General features: G+C 36.6%; 1 protein-coding gene across 2 annotated transcripts in view; it reads right to left on the bottom strand.

Annotated features, from left to right (window-relative positions):
• Positions 1-13,322: 13,322 nt before the first annotated feature.
• The window catches only part of LOC109058182 (protocadherin-17-like), a 70,363-nt gene continuing 56,976 nt past the window's right edge, over positions 13,323-26,709 (bottom strand). For both annotated transcript variants that reach the window (XM_042766605.1, XM_042766604.1), the window contains exon 5: positions 13,323-15,311. In XM_042766605.1, the coding sequence (XP_042622539.1) occupies positions 14,611-15,311 (701 nt within the window). In that variant the 3' untranslated portion in view covers positions 13,323-14,610. The remainder of the gene's footprint in view (positions 15,312-26,709) is intronic.

Genomic DNA, 26,709 nt, shown 5'->3' on the forward strand with positions numbered 1-26,709 from the left:
TTAGCTCCATGCTTATGATTTTTTCTGATATAGTAAACTTGCTATAGGGTGCTTGGATATAAGTCCCATGAAACACTGGTCACAATAAAAGAGCTCAAAGATTTGTATCAGCAAGATAAAATGGCATGGATGATTCAGAAAATGTTTTTTTTTTTTTTTTTTTATCTCAGGTTTGCTTCTGTTAACATTGTCAATTAGCTTTAGGGTAGAGATCAGTGTAGGTAGAATATTATTTTCGAAAGCGATAGAGCATTAACTTTTTAGCAACACTCACCAGACATTTAGTTTCTGAAATGCTGCAATACATACAACAACCAACGCAATAAAACGTTGCCAGATTCAAGTCCATCTGTTTCGAAAAAAAAAAAGACTGAAACCACTTTTAACGCAATTTAGTGGACATTTCGCTTCATGAAAAGGAACATATCATTTTGCAGAAAGAGTTACATGATGACATAATTTTGATTACTAGGTGAACTGTCCCTTTAATATTTTGGTGTTGGAATGCATTTAGCATTTGCAGAGCCAGTTATCGTCCTATTTTTACTCATGTATTGACTGGAAAAGGAAAGTCAGCTGTGGATGGTTATTAGGAGCTAACGGTTACACGATTACAATGTATAATTTATACAAGAAACGTCCGTTTCAAACTGCTGTTTTCAATGACAGTTCAATCTGCGTTCCTGAAAAGTAAGCTTAGCATTACTTTGTCTCTGTATTTGTCTCCTGCTGATTTGCTTTGATAGTAGGTCCACCCGGGCTCAGGCTGACCTGTCTCATCAATTCGTTTTGCCTTTCATTGTCATCGGGAGCTTTCAAAGTGCAGCAGCCCATCAGACCAGAGACACTGTGCCAAGCTTAATCAGCTTTGTTAGCATTTCTGTGTTTTGGTCACAGGCATCAGATACGCAGAAACTTCATTAGTAGTATGTTATGTGGAGAGAGGGAAAATCACAGATATAACCCATGTGCCGAGACGGTGACTCAGACACTTTAATACCACCGTGAGGGATGAATAACTTTCCATTGTAAAAGTAGCTCTAAAGAACTATGTCAAACTAATAATTTGCACTTCATCCAATGCATTATTCTTCTAGGGCCATTAACTTTGCAATTTTCACTCTACCTACATTTCATACTTCTCAGAGCTGACGCTGCAAGAGATACATCTTAGGCCAAATGCTAGGAATGTGCAGTATGTTTCTAGAATGGCTATTTGATTTCAGTCTTAATTAGAAGTCCTATATAAATAAGTTTATATTTTATATAATATTGTGGGGGTATGAATAGTCTCACCATAATATGGTTTTAGGTGATAGTATGCTGTATAAAATACAATATGCTTTATATTATTTGCTAGCTTTTTATTTAAATGTTTTATTTTATATCATGAATCTAGATAAATTAGCTGACCTCACCTATCCCTATCTAATACTCTACATAACAGGCCACACTAAGGTCAAACTAACAAGGAAAACAGTTTTCCTTAATTGTGTAATTATGGATTAACCTCTTTTTTAAAAGTGTGAAAAAAGGTCCTGGTGCAACACACGCTGTCTCTGTCAAGTACTTTACCTTGAGTGGATCATTTCGGGCATTGCGTGTCCCGTATGTCTGACACGTAGTGGATGCTGCATGCTGATGCGTGCAATGCACAGCCCTATCTTCCTAATTACCAGAGACATCGCGCTGTCAGCAGTGTCGTGCCAGGCTAGAATCTTCTCCGAGGGGTGACAGCTACCATGTCAGCCCGTTTGCAGAGATGTGAACACTGGCACCCTGAGATAAAGAGAATTAAAATCCCGTCAAGGCCTCATAGCGGGTCACTTGGGCCAAAACAAAAGAGTGGTGATGGGGGGCTTTAATTACCTTGTGTTGTTGTTTGTTTTAGCATTCCATAACAAAGCAAACTTAATTAGTTGTCTCAGGATGTGGTCTCATCGAGAGCAGCGTAAGTGTCAACACAAAGTTTAAATGGAAAAAAAGGGGGGCAGAATGCAGTAAGTATTAATTTAAATGTGATTATGCGTCTTCAATTTGCATTCCAGATATTGGTGCCTGAAGGGAAATTAGAAAGAGTGTGTATGTGTGTGCAAGGTGCGTGAATTACTGGAAGGTTACCCTACTCGTTTAATTTGATGGAGAAACAACTACTTGATTGGTTCATGTTTTACCAATGACAGCTAGCCTGATAGATTCAACAGTGTCAGTCACCTCACTGTTTAAATATATCAAATTTCAATCTCAAGTGCATTTTCAAACGGTTTGCCTATGGTATACAAAGCCAATAGCATTTAGCATGAATGATGTAAAAGCTGGTGCAGAATTTCTGGAATATGAAAATGTATATATATATATTATTCAAAAATAACTTTTGGTTTGTTCCTCACATAAAGTTATTGTATTGCCTCAAAAGACTTGAAGTAAAGTGCATGGGTCATATGGCCTGCTTCTATTTGGCTTTTATTTTTATTTTTATTTTAAGTTACCTTCCTCATTTATCTCACCACCGTCTTCTTTTTCTTACATTTTTTCAGTTCGGTCTTCTTATTAATTCCAGTGACAAAATGTCCTCATGTTGGCCTGTGCTCAGAACAAAAGCTCTCCAATGCAGTATGAAAAATGACACCTCCACTTGTTCTACCTCCACTTCCACAACTATGAATTATGGGTAAGTTGCTGTGCCAATGTATATGAATATAACCACCAAAAACAACATGTACCAGATGTAGTTTCAAAAGATATCAGTGTTCCTTGCATTAACACAGATCATCAACCTTTTTTAATAATTCATCCTCAGCTGATATGATAACTAACAATTTGATGAGCATATGTTTGCAGCCGTTCTGTATCTTGCTGCATGCTGATGCAAGGCCAAGGTGGAGGTTCCCCTGAGATTTAAACTTTATCTTGGATTGTCGTGTATGTACTGTATGAGAAATAATAATAATAATAATAAAAAAAAATCATAAGAGTTTTGAGCTAAAAAGTAAAAAAAAATGTTCCATTCAAAATAGTCAAAGCACTTATTTTAATGCTTTTGTGCATTTGTTAAATAAGTTTGGGGTCTTTCAATTTTATTGAAAGAAATTAATACTTTTAACCAGCAATTATGCATTAAATTTATTTAAAATGTATTTGTGCTGTATTATAGATCAAATAAATGCAGCCTTGGAGAGAATAAGATACTTCTTTCAAGAACATAAAAAAAGAAAATCTTATCAACTCCAAAACATTTTATATTTGACCATAAATAACGTTTATATCTGATAAAATATCATTATTATATTTATATGTGTGTATGTGTGTGTGTATGTATATATATATATATATATATATATATATATATAAAATATATTTTGCCTCTATAATATTTGGTTTGTTTGTATTTGTAGATTTTGTTTTTATTTACTGTGAATTATAATTTTTTTCTTAAATATAAGCAATGTTCTATAGTATTTGGTTTTGAAATGTCTGAATAAATATTTGAATCTCTGACATTTTTAAGCTCAAATTAAACCAGCTATAAGAACAACCTGTATAGTTTATTCGATTATCGAACAGGTGTGTTTACTGCCACACTCAAGAGTGTAACAAACTGTTCTTCTGTTCAGAATTAGTTCTAGAATCTCACAGCCTCTAATTTGTTGCCCAACAATTCTTTAATCAATATACTGTGTCCTAATAGAGCTGCACTCAAAGGTACAGGTCACATTCAGCAAAGCCCTTCAAGCTGCATTAGGGAGAGTGTAATCTCTGCATGTATTTTGGAATTGATTTGGCGGTGTCAGGCATTACTTGTCTTTGCTAATGGCAATAATTCTTTGGATAGGATTCATATGTCTACTTCATATTAAGTTTCCTCACTGCTTACTGACCTTTTCATTTTCTCTGGCATATGCGATTCTTCACAATCTATGGACTTGTCAGGACTCATTATCTTCTGACTGCTGCTTTGTTAGGAGAGAGAGCATCTTTTACTGAGCAGGATGTGGTGTGTACTGGCTGTCGTTTATAGTCTGTAAAACAAAGACATAAAAAATAGAAGCCTGGGGTGGCATGGGAGCACACCCTGTTTGTCACGGATCACTGCTGTGTTTGTTGAGTGACTGGATGGAGACAGCAGTCATAGCAGTCCTCTCAGGTTCAGCAGCTTTGCCTCCCCATCATAAGAAGCACAAATCATTTAGCTGATAAATCGATGAGAAAAATAAGAAAAGGAAAGATGTCCATTTGCTGAAACAGAAAGAAGCTTTGTGTCTAAATTCATATGCAAATTGTACAGGTGCTGGTCATATAATTAGAATATCATCAAAAAGTTGATTTATTTCATTAATTCCATTCAAAAAGTGAAACTTTTATATTATATTCATTCATTACACACAGACTGATATATTTCAAATGTTTATTTCTTTTAATTTTGATGATTATAACTGACAACTAAGGAAAATCCCAAATTCAGTATCTCAGAAAATTAGAATATAACTTAAGACCAATACAAAGAAAGGACTTTTAGAAATCTTGGCCAGCTAAAAAGTATAAAAATGAAAAGTATGAGCATGTACAGCACTCAATACTTAGATGGGGCTCCTTTTGCCTGAATTACTGCAGCAATGCGGCGTGGCATGGAGTCGATCAGTCTGTGGCACTGCTCAGGTGTTATGATTGCCTAGGTTGCTCTGATAGTGCCCTTCAGCTCTTCTGCATTGTTGGGTCTGGCATATCTTCCTCTTCCCAATACCTCATAGATTTTCTATGGGGTTAAGGACAGGCGAGTTTGCTGGCCAATTAAGATCAGGGATACCATGGTCCTTAAACCAGGTACTGGAAGCTTTGGCACCAGGTGTGTGCAGGTGCCAAGTCCTGTTGGAAAATGAAATCTGCATCTCCATAAAGTTGGTCAGCAGCGGGAAGCATGAAGTGCTCTAAAACTTCCTGGTATACGGCTCTGTTGACCTTGGACCTCAGAAAACACAGTGGAACCAACACCTGCATATGACATGGCACCAAAAAACCATCAGTGACTGTGGAAACTTTACACTGGACATCAAGAAATGTGGATTGTGTGTCTCTCCTCTCTTCCTCCAGACTCTGGGACCCTGATATCCAAAAGAAATGCAAAATGTACTTTCATCAGAGCACATAACTTTGGACTACTCAGCAGCAGTCCAGTCCTTTTTGAAGCGAGATGCTTCTGACGCTGTCTGTTGTTCAAGAGTGGCTTGACACAAGGAATGCGACAGCTTGTGTAGTGGTTCTTGAAGCACTGACTCCAGCTGCAGTCCACTCTTTGTGAATTTCCCCCACATTTTTGAATGGGTTTTGTTTCACAATCCTCTCCAGGGTGCGGTTATCCCTATTGCTTGTACATTTTTTTTCTATCACATCTTTTCCTTCCCTTCGCCTCTCTATTAATGTGCTTGGACACAGAGCTCTGTGAACAGCCAGCCTCTTTTGCAATGACCTTTTGTGTCTTGCCCTCCTTGTGCAAGGTGTCAATGGTCGTCTTTTGGACAACTGTCAATTCAGCAGTCTTCCCCATGATTGTGTAGCCTACAGAACTAGACTGAGAGACCATTTAAAGGCCTTTGCAGGTGTTTTGAGTTAATTAACTGATTAGAGTGCGGCACCAGGTGTCTTCAATATTGAACCTTTTCACAATATTCACATTTTCTGAGATACTGAATTTGGGATTTTCCTTAGTTGTCAGTAAACATTTGAAATATATCAGTCTGTGTGTAATGAATAAATATAATATACAAGTTTCACTTTTTGAATGGAATTAGTGAAATAAATCAACTTTTTGATGATATTCTAATTATATGACCAGCACCTGTATGTGACTTTTGAATTAGAATCATAGTGATTTTTTTTGAATACTGAAAATGCCTTACTGAAATTGTACAGCACTTTTAAATGTTATACTAATTATTCCCCCTAAAGTGGTTCTCAAAACATGGGTCTCATTGTTTGAGGATCCTGACCGGCTCAACATTTGCTCAACCAATGGCATGATTTTCAGGTGTGGTTATCTATTTGTTCAACCAATGGGAAACCTCTTTGAAAACAGTCATTATTCTTCTGTTTGATAATTCTAGTGGCACAGAAATTACATTCCTAATCTATAAAGTCACAATGAAACTGTGTGTAACGAAAAAAAGTATTGTGGAACTTAATTCTATGCATCGTTATTGATTGGATTTTGCGCTGTGGGTGTTGCATTAAAAAGTGCCGGCAGATGAATGTGAGCCTGCAGGGATGGGGTTGAACCGGACTAAATGATTAGAAAAGTCTGGCTTACGTTACCAGAGTGAAGTCTATCATTTCACTGGAAGATCCAGTTAGTTTTGATTAACCATTACGAGTTCTTTTTTTTTCTTTCTTTCTTTTTTTTTTTTTTAAATGAAACATACATGCAAGATCTATAATAAGATCTATAACATGCATTTAGAAAATATATAGGGTTAATTTTTCACTTCATGCTAACTTTAAGGTTATTAATTTAGCTAATTAATAATGTGAAAACAGTAAAGGAAAAATTAGTCTGTGGAATCCATACAACACTGCATTACTCATGCTAAATGCATGGAATTTCCCATTAGAAGTGAAGCACATGCTGTTCTTGCACAGCAGAACGAGAGCTCGAAATCATCAGGTATGTTTTTAATGGAAGTCTTTTTCTAAATAAAGACAGCGAGACAGGCAGACAGAGTGATAATGCACTTTACACTCAGACTACAATATTTTCGAAGTGTTTAGAGATTAACCTTTTGAATGTAATGTTGGGAAAATGACGCCCCACCTCCACCCGGGCAGAGCGAGTTCGACTTCTCTAATTAGCTGCCTGACATTTCACTTAATCCAATAAAAAACAACATGGCCGCTGTGTGCGATGATCTGATATTTGTAATTTGAACTTTTTTTTTTTGCTGCTGTTGTCCATCTCTGTTCTGCTGTTGGTTAATTCTGATGCCTGTAGCGATATCATTAAAAATTTCTGCAGCAAAACAAGGCACAGTGATTCTCAAAGGACACGCAGACGGAATTTTCCTCATCTGGTTTTAATCAAGGTCTCACCCAATCACGCACCAAAAGGCCATGAATGCAGATTCTCATTCCTTCACACTTGAGGCGTATCAGCTTTCTGCTGCTTCTGTAACGGCTGTTTGATGACATGGGTTTTTCAGCACAAGGCTACAATTACTTCCTGTGTTAGCATCTTCGTGGTGTGTCACCTTGGTGCTCAAAACAAATGTCATTCTGGTTGCCCTTTATGAAGCTGACGACATCCTGTTAGTCATTGCTGTGCGATGCCATTTTTGACTGTAAGCATTTAGTATACTACACATTAGCAAATATAAAACTGACTCATGCACATCTTACCTCTTTTATATGCCCTCAATGTACTCTTTTTCGAAACTTGCACCATGGACTTCACAGTGGATTACTAATAAGACTTTATCTTATTTAAATAAATTAGGCAAATCTGCTAGGTTGTTAATGACTTGTAAAGTTAAGCAGTTCTTGCACAGTTCAGATAGTGATGCTTGTTAGTCGTCCCAGTGTTTAAGGCTTAGCTAGAGGTCTGTCTATAGAGCTTACGGCGGACAGGCACCCAGAGAAAAAGCTCCGAGCTAAATGAGCTTGGCACAGGATAGCGCTGTGAAAAAGACCAGACTTTATTTCTCCCCGAATCCTCCTTCTCATTAATTAATATGTGCCCCCAAGCTACTGATATATACAAACAAAAAGGAATGCACATGAAATGCGCCTGCAAATTGAAGCAAATACAAGATAAGAAATGGAAATAAATTTCCATTCAACATTATTTTGAAAAATAAATATTGTTCCATGCATTATGCATTTTCATGAAATTCTTAATTGGCTTAGAAATGGAAAAGTGAGTTACTTTTGTTTTAAATTTCAAGGGGCTACTGGTATCAGTGTCCAATTGAATTTATTCAGCTGCAAATATTTTTACCCCAGGCAAATATGCCTGAACTGGCTAAAATTGTCTAATGGGTCCTAAATAAACAATTTTTAAAATTCTGAAATCTGACTGAATGATCCACAAAGGCATTTAAAAAAAATAAAAAAAACAATTTAGCATACCTTCAGTTTAATTCAATATTAATGCAGTGATTATTACTATAATATAATATAATATAATATAATATAATATAATATAATATAATATAATACTCCATTATATGCATTACACACACAAACAAACACACAATAATAATTATAATGTGTTTAATATTGGTATTCTTATATATTATGTTATGAAATATAGCAAAATAATTTGTTAAGAGGGGATTTCTATGGAAGAGCCATTTTGGACTGTGTGTGTGTGAAGAATATTTAAATAATCCGAAGTAACTTTTTAGCATTGGAAATGTTTCATGGATGTTAAAGGTTCTTCATGGAACCATAGATGACAAAAAAAAGTATGTTTTTTTAAGAGTATGTAATATATATATATATATATATATATATATATATATATATATATATATATATATATATATATATATATATATATATATATATATATACAGTATATATATATATATTATTTGTGATTCATTTTTATTAATATAAATAAGTATTTATTGAACACAAGTGTTTCCATATTGCCATTTTATAAAAGCAATAGGCTATCAAGAGTGTTGGTTACAGTGATTTCACAAAATATTTAAAATGTGTTAATTGTAAATTAGTAAAAAAAAAGCATTGTGGATTTTCTGAAGCATAACATCTAATTGTGTATAAATGTTACACAGATTGGCTCAGGTTTGTTTTGCTCCTTAGCTAATTAGAAAAATAAATAAATAAATAAAAAAAACTTTGCTGAGCTTTGTTTCAGGCCACCTGGAACCAGAACAATCAAGATCTACTGTTGTTAATGTGCTGAAAAAGAAGAAGAAGAAGAAGAAGAAGAAGAAGAAGAAGAAGAAGAAGAAGAAGAAGAAGAAGAAGAAGAAGAAGAAAAAAAAAAAAAGAAGAAGAAGAAGAAGAAGAAGAAGAAGAAGAAGAAGAAGAAAAATGCATTATGCAAAGAGAGATGATGTTTACATTACAAGCCGTGTCTGTCATTTTAGTAAAGCTGCTCTCATGTATAAACCTGCCTGTATGTTCCTCTGGCCAGGCGCCTGGAGCAGCTGAACTGTGCTGAAGTGCCATCACTGTGATTCAGAGCATCCGCACTCACTGCCTGCCCCATGCCTGACGGCTACCTCTGTGCTTTAATCTCTCTGAGTGGTGGGTATGTGAACTAATGAGATAAATTAAGAATCATTAGCCCGAAGCTAAACTTTAAAGATATCCTCCATGTTCAGCAAAAAATAAAATACAGATCTCTTCAACCCAAAGCAGCCGTGTACAAGAGAAGGGTAAGAATGAAAGGCGATAACCAATACTATGCAAATACACTGCAGATCCGTTATATACATATATTTCCTTGCTTTAGTGTTTGATCAACGGAGCAGCTGTTTGAACGTGTACCATACATTTTTACTCCCATAGCATAGCGATGACAAGAAGCATGGGGACATATCTATAAATACGAGAATTTTGTTTTAATGTCATAGATCATGGAATACAGCCATAGACGATAGCAGCTTATCATACAGCGTATGCTTTGTTTCTTGTGTGTGTGTTGCGAGCGCATATATAAAGTCTCATTCAATTACGGATTTAAGCATTAGACTTTGATGGCCAAAAATACCCCTGTTCACTAATACTGCAATCAATCTCTCTCCATGCCTATTGAGTGTAATTAGACAATAATGAGGAAACTGCTTTATGCTGCACCTCAAACTATGTGTTGACCTCAGCAACTTATAGTCCATTAGACAGCAAACAGCTCACAAGGCAGGCATAATAAACCATGCCTTTCACTTCCACTTCGGCTGAGGACTGAAGCATTGCACACACAGGCATTGCTAGAGACTGTCCTGAATTGGAGGCCTCATGTGACCCCGGAGATTAAACGTGACTATGTTAAGAATATAATACTAGCTTACTAATTACCAAATTCTGCATAGTGTATACTTTATACTGTCAGTATATAGTATGTATGCAAATTTTAATTATGCCAGTTTGTTGTGAGCCAATCGGTTGAGATGCATTTGACGTGACGTGTTTGCAACCATATAGTATGCAGTATGCTCTGTTACATTCAGCATGGGCTCATTTTCCACTGATTGCCTCAAAAGTATGTGTGTGTCTCTACTGCAAGCAGTGGAAAATAAATCACAAATTATAATTTATAATAAATATTTCAAAAAGTATGTGAAATGTGAAACTTGAAATGTTGCCAAAAATTATGCTGCATGACTCATATAGCAAGTTTAATGCAGTGAATAACATCCAATACCCTGAAAATAAAATTTATTTTGATTATTTTAAATATTTTTGCATTTTAATCCAATTTTGTGTAAAACTGTCATAACATTTAGCATTATGTTAAAGTCATTTCATTCATTATATGGAAAAATTGCATATTTGTCCATAAGATTGGAAAAAAAAAATGCATTGTGGGATTCAGTATGTATTCAGTTTTTTTGCTGTTTAGCATGAGCTATTTTTTGAGTGTAATTAGTTTTTTTTTTTTAATTATCTGTTATTGCAAGCAGCAGAAAATGAATAACAAATATTTATTTAATAATAGTAGATATTTAACTAGTGCCTGGTTATTTATTTATTTACTTATTTGTTGTCAGTTCTGGAGAGTTGCTAGTGAAAGATTTGTCATAATGTCATTTTTCTGTTATTAGTCACATGGCACTTGAAGCTCAGTTGAATGGCTCACAACAACCTGACTTAATTAAAATCGGCATACCTACTATATTTTGCAGAAATATAGTATGGTAGTTTACTATTCTTAGCCAGTGTTGACAAGCAGAGACTGTTTTGGGTAACTATGAGGTCTATAAGGTTTAGTCAAACACAAAAACTAGCTCTCTCAAGCACACACGTTGACATGAAGCATCCACCAGTGCTTGGCTCTCACATTCAGGAGCAATAAAAAATTAACTTTACCTAAAGGTATAAAGGAATAAAAAAAGAAACAAACTGAGATGAGTGACAAGCAGGGAAGTTATTTCTATCTGTGTGGCTTCGGTTTAAAACCTTCATAACAACCTAAATCTCTCTTCAAGTAAATGAAACAGACTGAACCGTGGCAGTGCGCTGATCACGGAGAATCAGCTCAGTAGAAAATAAAAAGTGCTTGTGTCACACACCAAAGCGAGATCGAGACTGAGAATCCTGTGGCTGTGTAGTGTTATATACACGCACCCCCCTGATCACGGGGAAGAATTAGAGAGTCGGACTCAGTAGAAGGGTTGTGAGTTTCGAGTAAAAATTGTGGGGTGGGGGGAGTGAATGTACAGCGCTCTCTCCACCCTCACCACGACTTAGGTGCCCTTGAGCAGGCACTGAACTGAGATAATGGCTGCCCACTGCTGTGCACAGTGTGTATGTGTTCACTGCTCTGTGGTGCGGATGGGTTAATTCAGAGCACAAATTCTGAGTATGGGTCACCATACTTGGCTGAATGTCACGTCACTCACGGTTGTGTCATGTGCCATGTCAAACTCATCACTATGTTAAAAAAAAAAAAAAAGTCCTCATTTAGATATGAACACAGTGCTTCACTTTCACTTTCTCACAACAAACTGCTTTTTTGCCATCTCTTTTTCCAGGGTACTGATAAACCCACTGTGTAGAAAATAAAGAATGAAACAAGGAAAAAAATAAATAAAAGGAGAAAGTCTAGGAGTGCATCCTTTGATACAGGAAACAGATGCACAGGTAGAACAATGAACAAATAAATATATAAATAAACCAACAAATAAATAAATAATGGAGCAAACACGTTTGTGTCTTTACAGAAGATGAGAGAAGTTTTTTTCCCACTCCCTGTGGTAGCTGTGCAGTTCGACCTGTGTTTAACGCACACCGCGGGCAACGCTTTCTGATGACATAAATAGCCGATCTTGAAAATGGTTTTCTTCCCATGTGTTTTTTTTTTTTTTTTTTTTTTCTGTGTCTTTTGTGATTGTGGCAGCTCATTTTAGTCACAATGTGGCAAAACTTTGGAAACATAACATATAACTGGAGTTCATTTATGAGGAGTGCTTTTTCATTAAATTGCTGTGCCTGGGAATAGTTCAAATCCCAAAGTACACTGTGTGGGCAGGGTACCATTCTAATAACATAAATATATAGACATATATATATTCATATATTCATTGTTTATATTCTCATATTCCATGATGTGAACAGAGTGCACAAGGTCATTATGAGCATTATAAGCTGAACTGGATGGATAGATTCCAATACCAAAACTGCTAAAACTGAGCTCCATTTGACATAGAAAATACATAAACGTTCCAAAAAATCTGGTGAGCTCCCTCAACGGGAACATTTATGCTGCTGATGCATAGGTTGTTGCAAAAGCTATGTTTAATTATGTTCCCCTTCGTTTTTGGTTATATTTAAAGGCAGCAAATATAAAACATTGAAGAAAGCATTGAAACAAGATATCAGATGACATAAGAGAAATGTTGATTCTATAATTCTGTAATTAACTTTTAAGTATTGATATGCATATTGATATGTGAAATTGGGTTTGTTCCTCTTGTATCAAACTTGTATTAAACTAAATTGAGAACAGAGGCAGTGAGGCAACTCACTAGTTTTTGGAACAGCACAAAAGTCATAGTGAAAGTTTTTTTTTTTTTTTTTTTTTTGTGTGTGGCAGGTTTTATGCATTGAGAGAAAGAATAGATAATATGACAAACTAGATTCATGACTTCTGATTTGTTTCATGAAAAGCATGTTCTTTTTCCGAATCCTTCCGACCCTCTGAAGTACAAATGACCAGACTAGACAGCATCACTAAACGTTCACAAAGGATTTGCTGCTGCTGCTCATCAAAATTGAAATAGAGTGAGAAGGAAAAAAAAAACACTTCAATGAACCCAAACAATGACCATTTTTGTAAAATTAGCTGCCCATAAAAAAGTCTTTGTATTGCAAAAAACTACACAAACTGTAGTCATGTGTGGCTGTTTTTTAGTTATGTTTCTTGTAGACAAAAACAAGTTGCTTAGCAAGTAGTGAACATGTCATGTAAGCAGTCTTTTCCAACACGTGTTTAAAACAACAAAACCTGTCTAAACGCACAGCAGCGAGGCGAAGCAGAAAGCGAGAGCACAAGAGTGAACCAAGAATGAAGCAGAATGGAAATTAAACTCATAGAGTTTGACGACTACTAAGGCATCAGTTGCCAAGTACAATATAAGCCCATGTATATTACAACACAACCATATATTAATTTAATAAAATACACAATATAGCTCTTGTACACGTAACAATTTGGCTCAAATGCACAGAAACGGCAGAAAAATCAATAAAAATATGTTGTTTTGATGTAAACACATTAATTTGGATACATTTTGCACATTAAAATGATATTGTGTATAAGTGACAAAGTGAAGGGACATTTCCTTTTTTTTTTAAACTCATTTTTTGTCGTCAATGTATTGTTTTTCTGAAATCGAAACAGTGTCCTTTGCAGTTTAATAAATATTTTCAACTGCATTTTCATCCTGTGCACACCCTCTTTTTTAAGATTGTTTTTTCCCACCTTTTTTTTCTTTTTTTTTTTACAAAATGTATAAATATTTTCATTGTTATCTGGACAATATACATAAGTTCATATATTTATATATATATATTTATCTATATGTATATATAGATATATCTTTTCACAGTTGAAGAAAAATGTCCCTAATATACAAGAGAGTGACTGTTATAACTTAACGTCAGACACGTGGAGAGTCACTTTAAAAGTAGTGAAAAGCTGAAGACAGATGATCACAGAGGACCAATAAGTGAGAGTAACAGGTTCACCTTTCTGGAATGTTCCATATGTACGTATACATGGGGGAGGACACAGTTTACACGTGACTAAAAATGACAGGTGAAGAATGGTTACGTTTCATAATCAACCCTCCCCACCCGCCCTAAAGATTCATGGCCCCACACAACCCCTCAGAGTTTGCTGATATCATTTGCACTTCTTATGCTGATATTACAAAGCCAATAAAAGTTAAAGAGAGTGTCTTTGTCTTGGTGTGGTCCAACCATTCTGGGGCGTCCAATGCACCCCGAACCCTTTTGACTTACGATTGTCAAAACAAACCATTTTCGTCCACCCCTTCTCCTCCAAAAGTCCCTGTAGGAGAAGGGTGGGATGCTCCATCTGTGGTTCAGTGACATAAAGATGTCACTGTAAGAAAGAGTTTGAAGCTGGTGGGCACTTGAAGAAGAAGAAAAAGCTCACAAGAAGCTAGAAGCAGCAACTTCTGCTACTCCAAAGAAATTCCCTTGCCACAAACAAACACAACACAGCGTCCAAATGAATGAAAGCAAACTGTTCTTTTGCTCCCTATGTTTACTTGTCAAGATCTTCACATAGTACACATGTTTTTTGTCCTCGCAAAACGTCCTCATCTGCGCCACACTCTCTCGGAGAGCGCCCCGACTTGGTCAATGTTTCCTCCAGTGTAGTTTCTTATGCTAGCAAAGTCCATTTTACTTTCTGACGGGGGTGTTTTCATTTCCCCGACAATCCTGCAGCAGTTTGTCGATATCTCTGACCACATGGTCTGGGTCCATGGGGCCACGGCCCATCTCTCCTCTGCCCTGCTCCAAAACGCTGTCCATTTCCACCGCCGTCTCCTGGCTGATTCTTGAACGTGCTGCAGCCAGGACTTTAGCTACGGGGTCGGAGTGAGGCAGCGTGGAGTAGCCCTGCTCTTTGTTCTGCTTGTTCGGGGAGATGTACTGTCCATCTGGGGGTCCGTAGTGGCTGGTGCTGGGCTTGCTTTCAGCTCCGTCACCCATACCTTTGGCTGAAGAGCATGGGGAACCTGTACTGCAGCCTTTGGTGGGGCTACATGAGGCAGATGGGACCTCCTGCAAGAGAGGGCTGAGGGCACGTTTGGTCTTTAGGTAGGGTTTAACATTCGCCACGAGGATGGTGTGGTCCCGACGCTCCTTCCCGAATGTGCAGAAAGTTTTTTTGCCATTGGGGTTGCAAACTGTCTCATAAGTTTCGGTCTCCACTGCGACCGCCTCCATGCCTGCCGGTACGAAGAGATTGGTGCGGTAGTCCGAGCCCTCGGCTTGGGGAGTTCCTGTTCCTCCAGCCCCTGTGGTAAACTGAGGCATCCAACAACGGTCAGAGTGACCCAGCACTCTACACTCCTCCGTGCAGTTGACACAATCCTCCTCTGGAGAGAGAAAGAGAGAAAAAAAGGTCAATTTGGCTGGAAATTTAATTAATAAATAACCATGTAAAAAAGTCTGGTTAATTTTAAATAATCAAATTAAGTAAAATTTAATTTAATCTCAAACAAACTCAAAGATTATTCATCACAAATGAATAAATCTGTCATCAGTGCAAAAACAGCTTGTCATAATGTAACACTTCAGTCAGTGTTTCGTGTACCATTTTTAAGCAAAGCTGAATCACTAGAACAATGTCAAAAAAAAAAAACAAATGACATTTTACTGTAGTTGTGAATGTGAGTTTGCAGTCTTAACAGTCTTGCAGTTTCCACAAAATTATCAAGCATATTAAAAATATTAATATTTCTGAAGGATCTTGTGACACTGAAGACTGGACTAATGATGCTGAAAATTCAGCTTTGCATCACAAAATAAATAACTTAAAATATATATATAATTTTTTTTTATAATAGAAAACGGTTGTTTTGAATTCAAATCACATTACATTCAAATCACATAAATACATCACATTACTTTTTTTTTTTTTTTGTTTAAATAAATGCAGCCTTGGTGAGCATAAGTGACCTCTTTTAAAAGATCTTACCAACCCAAAACTTTAGTGATAAATATATACACACACACCACAACCAAGCTAAACAAAGTCAATAGTTATTTTATAGACGACTTCAGACTTTCAAAGAGAAGAATGGGAACTATCTGGTTAAATAACTGAGTTTTCCATAAACATGATCAAAAAGATGGCAAAGAATCACTCTCTTCTCCCCCCATCATGCTCACGCATTCTACAGTACATCCTCCCTCTCTCCTCACCCCGCCTCTCAGTACAACAACAGCTCAGTTTTGGCAAAAAGTGTGGCACTGCTATCATAAATTTATGTTACTGGGCTTTGAAGCTATCCCAAGGCAGCCCTTCCATATCACAAAGCCAAGTGTCTAGTTTAGCACTGTATGTGTATGTGTGTGTGCATCTTCCCTCCTTTCATCTCAGCTCAGAAGAAACCACATTTTGGATTATTGGGGGCTGTTCTGATGGTGTGTCAAATTGGTCCAGGATTGTGAAATGGATAAAAAATAATGCATTTTAAAATGGAAAATGCTGGGGCTGGGGGGTTAATAAGGGAACAAAAAAAAAAAAAACAAAAAAAAAAAAAAAAAAAAAAAAGTGAAAAGTGAAAAGGAAAGTGCGGCTGTTGTCCTGTGAATATAAATGCTCAAAGAGCTCAGGTAAAGCTGAGACCCGGGTCGTGAACACATAATGACCTCACACACAGGAACCGTGTCATTAGTTCAATGTGCATTTGACAAGAGAACTTCAGTGATTTAAGCAGAACAAACAAAAGTCTTCCATCCATATTTAATAGTTTAATGACGTCTGTCTTTTGGGAGACAAAAACATGGGAATACAAACAACCTCATGAATTTATGAGAAGAAACATTTTCAATAGTCTAGCAGTCATCACTCACCCATTTAAGACCTCAAAAAGTGTCTCGGAATAACAGATGATAGCGGAAAAATGACTATAGCGTAAATGCTGGAAGATTCTTCATTTGTGGTATTGATTTCCCGAACTGTAATTCCCAACAATATTAATCTATCCTTCACATTAAACAGTGCATGAACAGATTAGAAACTTTTCTTATGAAAATGTAATTTTGTATTTCACTTTCCTCAATCGTTTCTTGCTCTATTTCATGTAACTTCTGTTTTCATTTTCCTTGAAACAAACAATGGGACTCGGTAATTCATGAAGCCAGTTAAAGTTTGAGTGCACTGTGATTTAGAAACCGATCAAACAGATGTACTAATTTTCCTTGGATGACATTTACAATGCATATTCAGCTTGAAGAAACAACAGTTTCTTTTCCTTATTCAGGGAAAGTGCATCAATTCTCTGTGCTAAGGTGTTCATAGCTAAATTGATATCTGTGTTTACTTTCGTAGAAGTGAAGCCGATTGGTTTTCTTTCTTCACACGTTTGCACAAGGCATGGCACATATAAATGCTGACCACTTGACCGTATTATTATCATTAATCATATTTTAAATTGCTCTTTCAGATGTTTCTCTGCTAAAGGCCAAGCCATGTCATGAAAAATGATCCTCTGCAACTTGGCTCCTGAATCCCTATTGTTCCAGATTTCACTGTGTGTGTCTGGCCAACAAAAGCCTATCCCTGGGGTTCCCTTCAGTTTGTTTCTGGTCTGTGGGGTTTTTGCTAACCTTGAAAAAGTTTTCAAACTCCCCTACCCATTCTCAATGGTAATGGTACACTGCACCTGCCTCTCCTGAGGTCAAAATATATATTTTCAACACACACACGGACATCTGCAGTGCATCTGTGGACAGAGCATAGGGAAAGCCATGAAAGAAAGTTCTGTATCGGGCCTAAGACCAAACCTAGGGGGCCACCTAGGGTTTTGTGCCATGTATGAAGTCTGTTTGCCTATTTGGAGGGTCAGCAGGCTGGTACGTCCTCATGGACACTATCTACAAGAGTGTGAAAGGACAGGGGTAAGTACCATATAAGAGGGGAGAGAGAGAGCTTGACATTTGGCATGTGGTGCTCTTGTGTTGTGCGAGAGAAAGACAAGGGCTAGTCCTGAGTGGCACAAACTAGCATGCGTGACAAGGTGAGCAAGAACATGCTGTCCACTTTAAATAATGAGATCCCCCCCCCACACAAACACACACACATAAACACACACAGTGTCCTCTTTAGATCCACGTAGGCTTTGAACCTGAGCTGCTTTGCTAGATTTTACAGCTGTTTATCTTCCCTAAACATAAATTAGCATGGGTATGCATGCTAAACAGGGTCCGTGTGCATGTGGGAATATCTTTGTGTTTCACACTTTCATATCACCTTTAGATGCAAAACTAGCAAAATAAACATTTACACTACTGTTCAAAAGAAAACAACAGAAATGCATTGCTACGCTAAGAAAGCAAATCAGACTTGCCTTCTCCAACATGTTCAGAACTGACTGCTCGTTCAATGGAAGCACAATAAAGCATAAATAATCCACACTGACACATCTCCATGCAGCCAGTGAGGAGGAACCAATCCTTCAATAGATTATTCATGCCTGGGTGGAACAGGTGACCTTGAGACTTGGCAGGGTCGCCATGACTAACAATAAGACATGTGACACTGGCTGAGGCCACTAATTCGTCGCCAGATCCAAAGCAGGAGGCACAGTGTGAATTATTGCCACCCCTAAACCCCCTCACGTACAGTCGGCACACAAGGTAACAAGCTGTTTTGGGGACACTTCATTATAATTGTATTTTCTGACATCCCTGTGTTTTCTTGACAGTCCACACACAGATCTATATATTGAATGGCTCATCGTGAGCTATGGGCTGCTCATCGGCCGCTCTGCAGGAATGTCAAATCAACTGCCCAATTATTATCACAAGGAGCACACACTCAACTCCGTGCACCATTTACTGGTATTCGCAGACTTCAGTTTCAGAGTGCGAGGCTTCTGCTAGCACAGCACTTGTCCCACTCATCAAGCTAATGATGTGTGTACGACAAATCTCATTTTACTTTGCACACAACGTCCAAAAGGCAGAGCAGGAACTCGAAACAACGCCATATTTATATGACAGTCCTAACAGAAGGTCACATCAGAACATAATCACTACATCGTGATGTGTTCTCTGCTGCATTTGGAAAAATAAGAGTTGAGATGTCTTATATTGTGAATGTTGTCACATCTGAAAGGGTTGTAGGTACTGCATGGCTTGCTTAATGGACTTAAAGTCTAACTGTATTTATAATATTAGCACAAACTCTAACATTCTAATTATGTTGTAATTATAATTTTAAAACGAACGTCACGCTGTTACAGTGATTGTAGAGATTAATTTGTGAAATAACAATACATATAAAAATTAGAAAATATTGCAATTGCAAAAAATATAGCAAAAATATAGTAGGCACACACACACATATAAATATAATATAATATATTATAGATATATATATATACAGTATTGTTCCAAATAATAGCAGTACAATGTTAATCCAGGTTTTAAATATTTTTTTATTGCTACAAAACCATGTTTAAGTAGGTGCAAGAAAACAAACAAGACCCAGCATGTGTATATATTAAGGCTGTGCAATAATTAGTATTAAAATAGCTATATTCATGATATGTTGTGAAAATCAGTATATATATATATAACATATTTGAAAGCCTAGGAAAATATTGTTCAGAAGATATTTGATTAAAAAGTTGATATATAAAGAGGTATATTATAGCTGTTCAGCTAAAATGATCTCCAATTTGGAATCAAAACAAGAGATGTGGAAGAAAACGGAAGAACAACCATCAAAATGGATATTGGCAAATGATCAAATGTAGAAAAAGACTGGGTTTACCTCTGTATGATCTGATCTATGCCATATGTGTGTATAAGAACACATCAACTGCTTACTGCTGTCTTTATTTTTTTGGAAGGGCCACAGACAGTCAAGTCTTACCATACACAGTGTGAAACATGATTAAACATGGTGTTGGGCCTATTTATCAAAATCATGCTTGCCATGTCAAAATACTTGAGGTGTTTCCTTATGCTGACATGACCTTGAAATTGTTAAGCCAACAGCATGAGCTGACATAATGAACACAGTCCTCATCGGCACTGTCTCGACTGTCTAATAAGCCAACAGGACATAATCAAAAAAAACCAAAACATCACCCCTCATTTGATTTTTACCCAGAGAAACTTCCCCCTGAGCCTCGTGGGTGAGAGAAAGAGTGAAAAAGACAGGAAGGAGAATCCAGGCCACTTAAGAGCTTGAAGACATTTAACAAACACCTTGCACTCTCAGTTAAGGAGGAAGCTTTCAAATGCCAGGGTTTCTTTCGTTCCTCACTCTATCTCTCAGAAGAATTCGGGTGGCTGGGTGCTTTATTTGATTCTCCAGCTGGGATGCAGAATGAGGGAGACAGAAAGAGAGACAGATAGTATATTCTGACTCAGTGCATTAAGGCCTCCTGCCAAATCTTTTATTAGCATCTCGTTTTTCAGTCCCGTCGTTCCGTTTCTCTGTGCTCATTCGCCAGTGACCCCTCCCGATCTCAGCACCGCACTACCAGCTTCCTGCTTCCTGCTTTCCTTGATCCACACTGTCTCTCAGCCAACATCAATTTCCTCTCCTCCCTCCTTCTCTCCCTCTCTCAATCTGCTGTACACCACCAGCGGGCGCAAACAGGAGGTGATAGTCCAAGACATCAGTTATAAATCTGCCCTTATGTCATAATAATAATAATAATAATATTAATAAAAAAAAATAAAAAATAAAAAGAAAAGCCGTAAAACTGACAGTAAATTAAAATAACAGAAAATTAAATAAATAAATGATTTGAACTAAAAAAAAATTTAATATGAATTTTAAATTATAAATAAATTAATTAAAAAATGTTTCTTAAGTGGTGTTGTAAGGAAGTAGTTCTACATGCAAGAGTGTTATATGAATGAAACCTGGGAAAAAAAAAAAATCAAAGATATTTACATGTGGTGAAAATTATATAAGTGGAATAATTTAATTTTAATCCTTATCTGTGACAACACAAATTACATAATAATAGTAATAATAATAATAATAATAATAATAAACAGATTTCTTATGATGTTGTCATACATATGTGTGTACATTTTGACTATATTGTAGGCTTTCTAACGGCTAGGTCTTATATTTAGACAACGTGATACATTTACAATTTATTATTAAGTTAAATTAAACGTAAAAAAAGAAACACTTAAAAAATAGTCTAATACAAAATTAGTAAATATAATTAATATTATATAATTCATAATATATAAAATATTTATTACTAATATAATTATTTAACAAATTATTTTGAATGAAAAGATAAAATGGGGGAAAAAAATAGAAATGCGATTGATATTTGGTTGAATGTTACATCAAATATCAAATATGATGTTAGCATTCATGTGCACTGGCCTTACATCTGAAAAGGTGTGACACTGGGGGTGATGTGGCGTGAGGGTACATGAGAGGGCACAATCACAGTGGGGTGGGGATCGTGAACACAGGCTTTGTGTAGAAAGTGTGATACTGCTGCTCAGTGTGAGCAGGGGAGCATCAGAGCACTCGCACCTGTGCCCTGGCAGACTGGGGCGCAGTTGGTAGGGGGATGTATGCATGTGTGAGTGTGTGTGTAGTCAGCCTTGTACCTTAAAGGCTTACAGGGCAGCTGGAACAGGCCTCAAGGCCTTTGTGACAGGCTGCTGCTGCACCTGTGTGTATGTTTGCGCAGTTGGACATATCACTGCAGATCTCTCACTTCTTTTTGGGTCTAAAAAAATCACAGCTAAATATGTCTATATACACTCTTAAAAATGAAGGTTATTTATTAGCATCTATGGTTCCATAAAAAAACAAAAACACACAAAAACATGTGCCTTATTGCTAGCAGACACATAACAAATGAAGACAATATGTATTCTAAAATTGGCTCAAAATATCCAAACTTTTTGATATCCTCCAACTTTGAAATTAAAAGCTAAAAAAAAAGTCTATGACCATCATATACTATAGGATTTTCTGTGAAATCAGTCATCAAATCTGCAGACTGGTTTTGACTTTCCACAATAGCGTCAACTTGTCCAGACTGTAAATCGGGGATTTGGGCAAAATTCGGGAAAGTCTGCAAAAAGCTTTCTGAGGTCAGATCAGTGAAAGTTGCATCCAAATTGAACATGAGCTAAATCTGTATGACAGTTTTTTCAGCATCACAAAACACCAGATCCTGTGGATTTCAATTGGAATGACTAGAAATTTTTTTTTTAAATGTTTTAAGAACTGTATGTAAGATTTTGACTCTAATAGTTACAGAAACTGTCCAATAAAAGATACTTAACATAATAGATAGACAACAAAATTGAATAACAAATACCATAATATGTTTGCAGATATTTAATAAAACATGCCAAGTTTTATACTTGTTTGTCTGGAGAAACAATGCTAAAGTCAGTTATTCTTCTTTGAAAATGTGTGTTCCGGGCCGGAATGTTGGTCTTTGTTTTGGTTTGTGAAACCTGCCCACTGCCAGTTTACCTAATTGTATTTCGCCAGTTGGCGGAAAACACAGTGTTTTTAATTTAATTCATCGTCAAGTGCACTTGTTCCTGTTTGATGTCATCAATCTGGCAACCTGCCTGTATGTCAAGTCCGAGGAGGACGGGCCAGGTGAAAAAAATATTTTCCCTCTCCAATATTTTGAATTTGGACTGCAATACCTAGTTCAACCACTCGGTGTCAATCCTACATACAGCACCTTTAAAGTTTAAAAAAAGGTTCTTTTATGGCATCCCTTTTGGTACTTTTATTAAGATTGTACTGAGATGCTGTTTTACCAAAGTTTTTAACTTTGATCCAAGATAAGTTGGGAGGGATGGTATGGCAGCAAATACCCATGGACTCCGGGGAGGCTTATCGACAAGCCTCCTGAAAATGGCAAGGGAACGCGGAGATGCTTTAACTAAGCCAAGGACAAATGTCTTTCGATCAAACGCTCCTTTTCATTAGGCATTCTCAGCTAAGCAGCAGGCAGCTAATGCCCGGTTAAGTTGCTCTAAGCCAAGGCCTCAGGGTAGCCCGCCTCCAGAGTAGACACCGAAGGAGACGCCTCCAAACAAACACACAAAGCCGAATCAATGACCATTCACTCCCAGGACCTCCTTGAAGACGGAAGTTGGCGGAATGAGACAAAAGTGCAAGGAAGAGAATGGGAGCTGAAGGGAGGAGAGAGGTTAGCAAGAGATGTTTTTCTCCTGGCACAGTAGGGGCTCAGCGCAGGGCTTGCAGGCCTTAGCGCTCACCTGTGGGGGAAAGATCTGTTGGCCTTTCAAAGTGAATGTGCTAACCTTCACAACATACATGAAACATACAAAATGTTAAAATGATAAATGAAATATTTAATATATATATGTAAATAATACCTGTATAAGCGTACTCTTTTGGGCAAGTGTGTACTCTCCTGTGTGGGCTCGAATGGGGTGAAATTAACTCAAACTTATGTGCTGTATAGTTCTGTGTGCTTTTGTGCCTCCCCATGAGTGTGTTTACATGTTTGTCTGGCCAGCAACTAGTTTATTAAAAAAATGTATTATGTGTACATTAAAAAAGAAAAAATGATGCTGTAAATATAATTTTCTAAAATATTTAATTATATAGACAGACAGATAGATATAATTATATAAAATGTTAAAATGATAAATGAAATATTTAATATATATATGTAAATAATACCTGTATATAATAATGTTCCATTTAGTTTTTTTTTTATTTTTAGTACTATAGTACTGTACTATATATAATTAAAATATTATTTATTTTATTATTTTAATTAATTATTTAAAAATTTGTAATACATTATTTGTAGAATGTTTTAAATCATGTATATAAATAAAATAAAAAATATGAAAATTTATTGCACCACAAGAGCAGAAAATTATTTCTGATGACATGTACCTGTAAAAGACTGAATAAAACAGGAAAAGATTTCTACCCATTCACGTGCACACTCTGTGGTATGCCTTTTATGTGTGCTGTAAATATTTAAGAGCTGCGGTGACTGGGGCGAGACACAGGTGCAGCTCCTCACCTGTTTGTGCATTCAGAAAGAGAAAATGGTGGAAAAGTCAAAATGAAGCTCTCTGTGTCGTTTACGCCTTTGTAATTAGGAACGGAGGAAGTCACGCTCATTCTGGGTGAAGTTTTTGTAATATCTTTCTAGCGAGCAGTTCGCATTCAAGTTCTCCTTTGGTCTTTGTGCCATGAACGCCCGCTGTGGCAGCCAAAGTTCATTCTTGGAAAAGATTGAAAATCCACTGCGGGATTCCACAGGCGGGAAAGAACTGGATAGCAGGTGCGTGCGCACACACACACACACACACACACGCACGCACGCACGCACGCACGCACGCACACACACACACACACACACACACACACACACACACACACACACACACACACACACACACACACACGCACACACGCACACACCTACCTACTGTGAATCAAGTCCAACTTGCTTCTATATATGGCTAATTACACTAATAAACACACAAAACACCTTTTTCATTAATTGTATTAATCTGTTTTAATTTTCCCAAATGGAATTTATACAGTATTGCTTTTTTTCTCTCCCCTTCTCTATATTTCATCTCTATTTACCTTCATATTTAATTTTCGACAATAATGAACTAATGTTAAGCCTGGAAAACAATGATTCATCCAATTACAAAATCAACCCACCAGTTTTTCAGTAATGAAAGATAAAACGGTCGGAAAAAGGGGACGGTTCCTTACTTGACCATTATTAAAGAATCTTGAAAAGTCTATAATACATGGATATATAATATAATTATAGCTGTTAACATTCCCAGTTATATCTCAGAAGTATCAGTCTTATTTCCCCACAGCAACCAAGAACCACCTAAATGCCAGACCTGAATACACTATGTCAGGGAATGTTTTGTATTATTAACTGTATATAATTTATATTTTGAGTTTTATATATATATATATATATATATATATATATATATATATATATATTTTTTATTTTTTAAAAAAATTTTTATTTTATTTTATTTTTTTACATTTTGCTTTATATTTATTTCAGTTTAAGTAGTAATTAAAAACAAATGAAAATGCCTCTTCAAGCAACTGAAATAAAATAAGTTTTAGTAGAAGCTTTTAATTTAATATTTTATTTCAGCTTTATTTGAATGAACAAAATACTTAGTTTTAGTCTACAATACAACACTGGTACAACACTAATAACTAAAACCCAAGAAAATTACATTACGACCAAAAAGAAAGCTAATCAGCCCATGCTAACCAGCCAAACTTGAAAAAAAAAAAAAAAAAAAAAAAAAAAAAAAAAGCATGTCAACAAGTATTTCCATCATTTAAAGGCTAACAAAACCAAACCAAACCGCTGCCCTGTATGGGTATAAATCAGTGTGATCTGACTGGAATGGTAACTGGCAGTAAGCAACTCTCTTTCTAAATCACTTCCTGTAATGTAAATGTCACTCTCTGTCTACGCTCCTTCCTTCCCCTGCTGTTTTCCCACAATTGGATTTAATACTTTTCCACGTGTCATCACTTTGTCACCGCGATGGTTCCCCGGAGTCCCATACGGAGGAAGAGGATTATACATCTGTCAATTATCTCCTTTTCTCCAAGATGCAGGCGGATTGCTGTGGCACGGCGAGCTAACTAAACACACGCGCTCGATGATGTCCAATCACTCATTACTAGACACAGCAGGTGTTATCTGTACTCATGTGTACAACTTCACAGTAATGGAAATGGCTTTCACCCCGTTAAGTGGTGGAATGGGAGGGAAGGATGCAGGGAAGACAAAAAAAGAGACAGAGAGGGGAAAAACAAGAATAAACTCAGAGAGATAAGGTGTGACCTTTTAATGAAGATGAGCGAACAATAGACAGGAAGATGGAGGAGGAAGATAAAGAAACGGAGTAAGTGAAAAGAATACAGACAAAGGGCCAATGACAGACCGAAAGTGTCTTTAATCAATCCTTATCTGAACGAGTGTGTGCGCAAGAAAAACATTTAATTCTATAGCGTGATTGGAGTTTCAATCAAGGATTTGATGAATGTAATCATAGCAGTAATTGATCCGTTGAAGCCGGCCCTCTCAGTGTGAACATTGAGGGTCATGGGGAGAAAGCTGTTGAAGCTCATGAGTGGCTTTCAGTGGGACAGGAAGAGAGTGCAGCCAGATCCCTCTCTATTCACACAGCTTTACACACAGCTGTTCCAGTCCTTTAATTCTGCATTGGCTTCCTTGCACCCCTCTTAATCTGGCTCTCTATTGCACCATCCACTCGTTTCGTCCTCTTTCTAATTCACAAATTGAGACAATTTAGTGTGAATAGTTAATAAAAAAAAAATCTGCAATAAAATTCTAATGCTATTAATAATGCCTCCTGACCCTGTAAATGCTGCAATAAGGGATTTCCTACCATCAAAGCAATAAAAAATAAATAAATAAATAAATAATATTAAGTGACACATGAAGTCTTAAAAAGTGATAAGCTTATGTTCAGTACAGAAATCATATATACTGACTTCTAAAGCCACTATTTCTGATGTCAGTGTAACACAACATTGGCCTTTTCCAGAAAACAGTAATATATGTAAAACAAATTGCTGTTAATTTGATGAATTAACTGGCATGGGATACAATTAGTTTGATTACAGTTTTGCTAAATCATTGGCAGCCCTAATTTAAACATACAAAATAAATTGATATTTATTTATTGATATTTTGTCATTGTGTTTCTGAGATCAAAGCAATT

This window comes from Cyprinus carpio, chromosome A11 (genome assembly GCF_018340385.1).
Source record: "Cyprinus carpio isolate SPL01 chromosome A11, ASM1834038v1, whole genome shotgun sequence".
Taxonomy (NCBI): domain Eukaryota; kingdom Metazoa; phylum Chordata; class Actinopteri; order Cypriniformes; family Cyprinidae; genus Cyprinus; species Cyprinus carpio.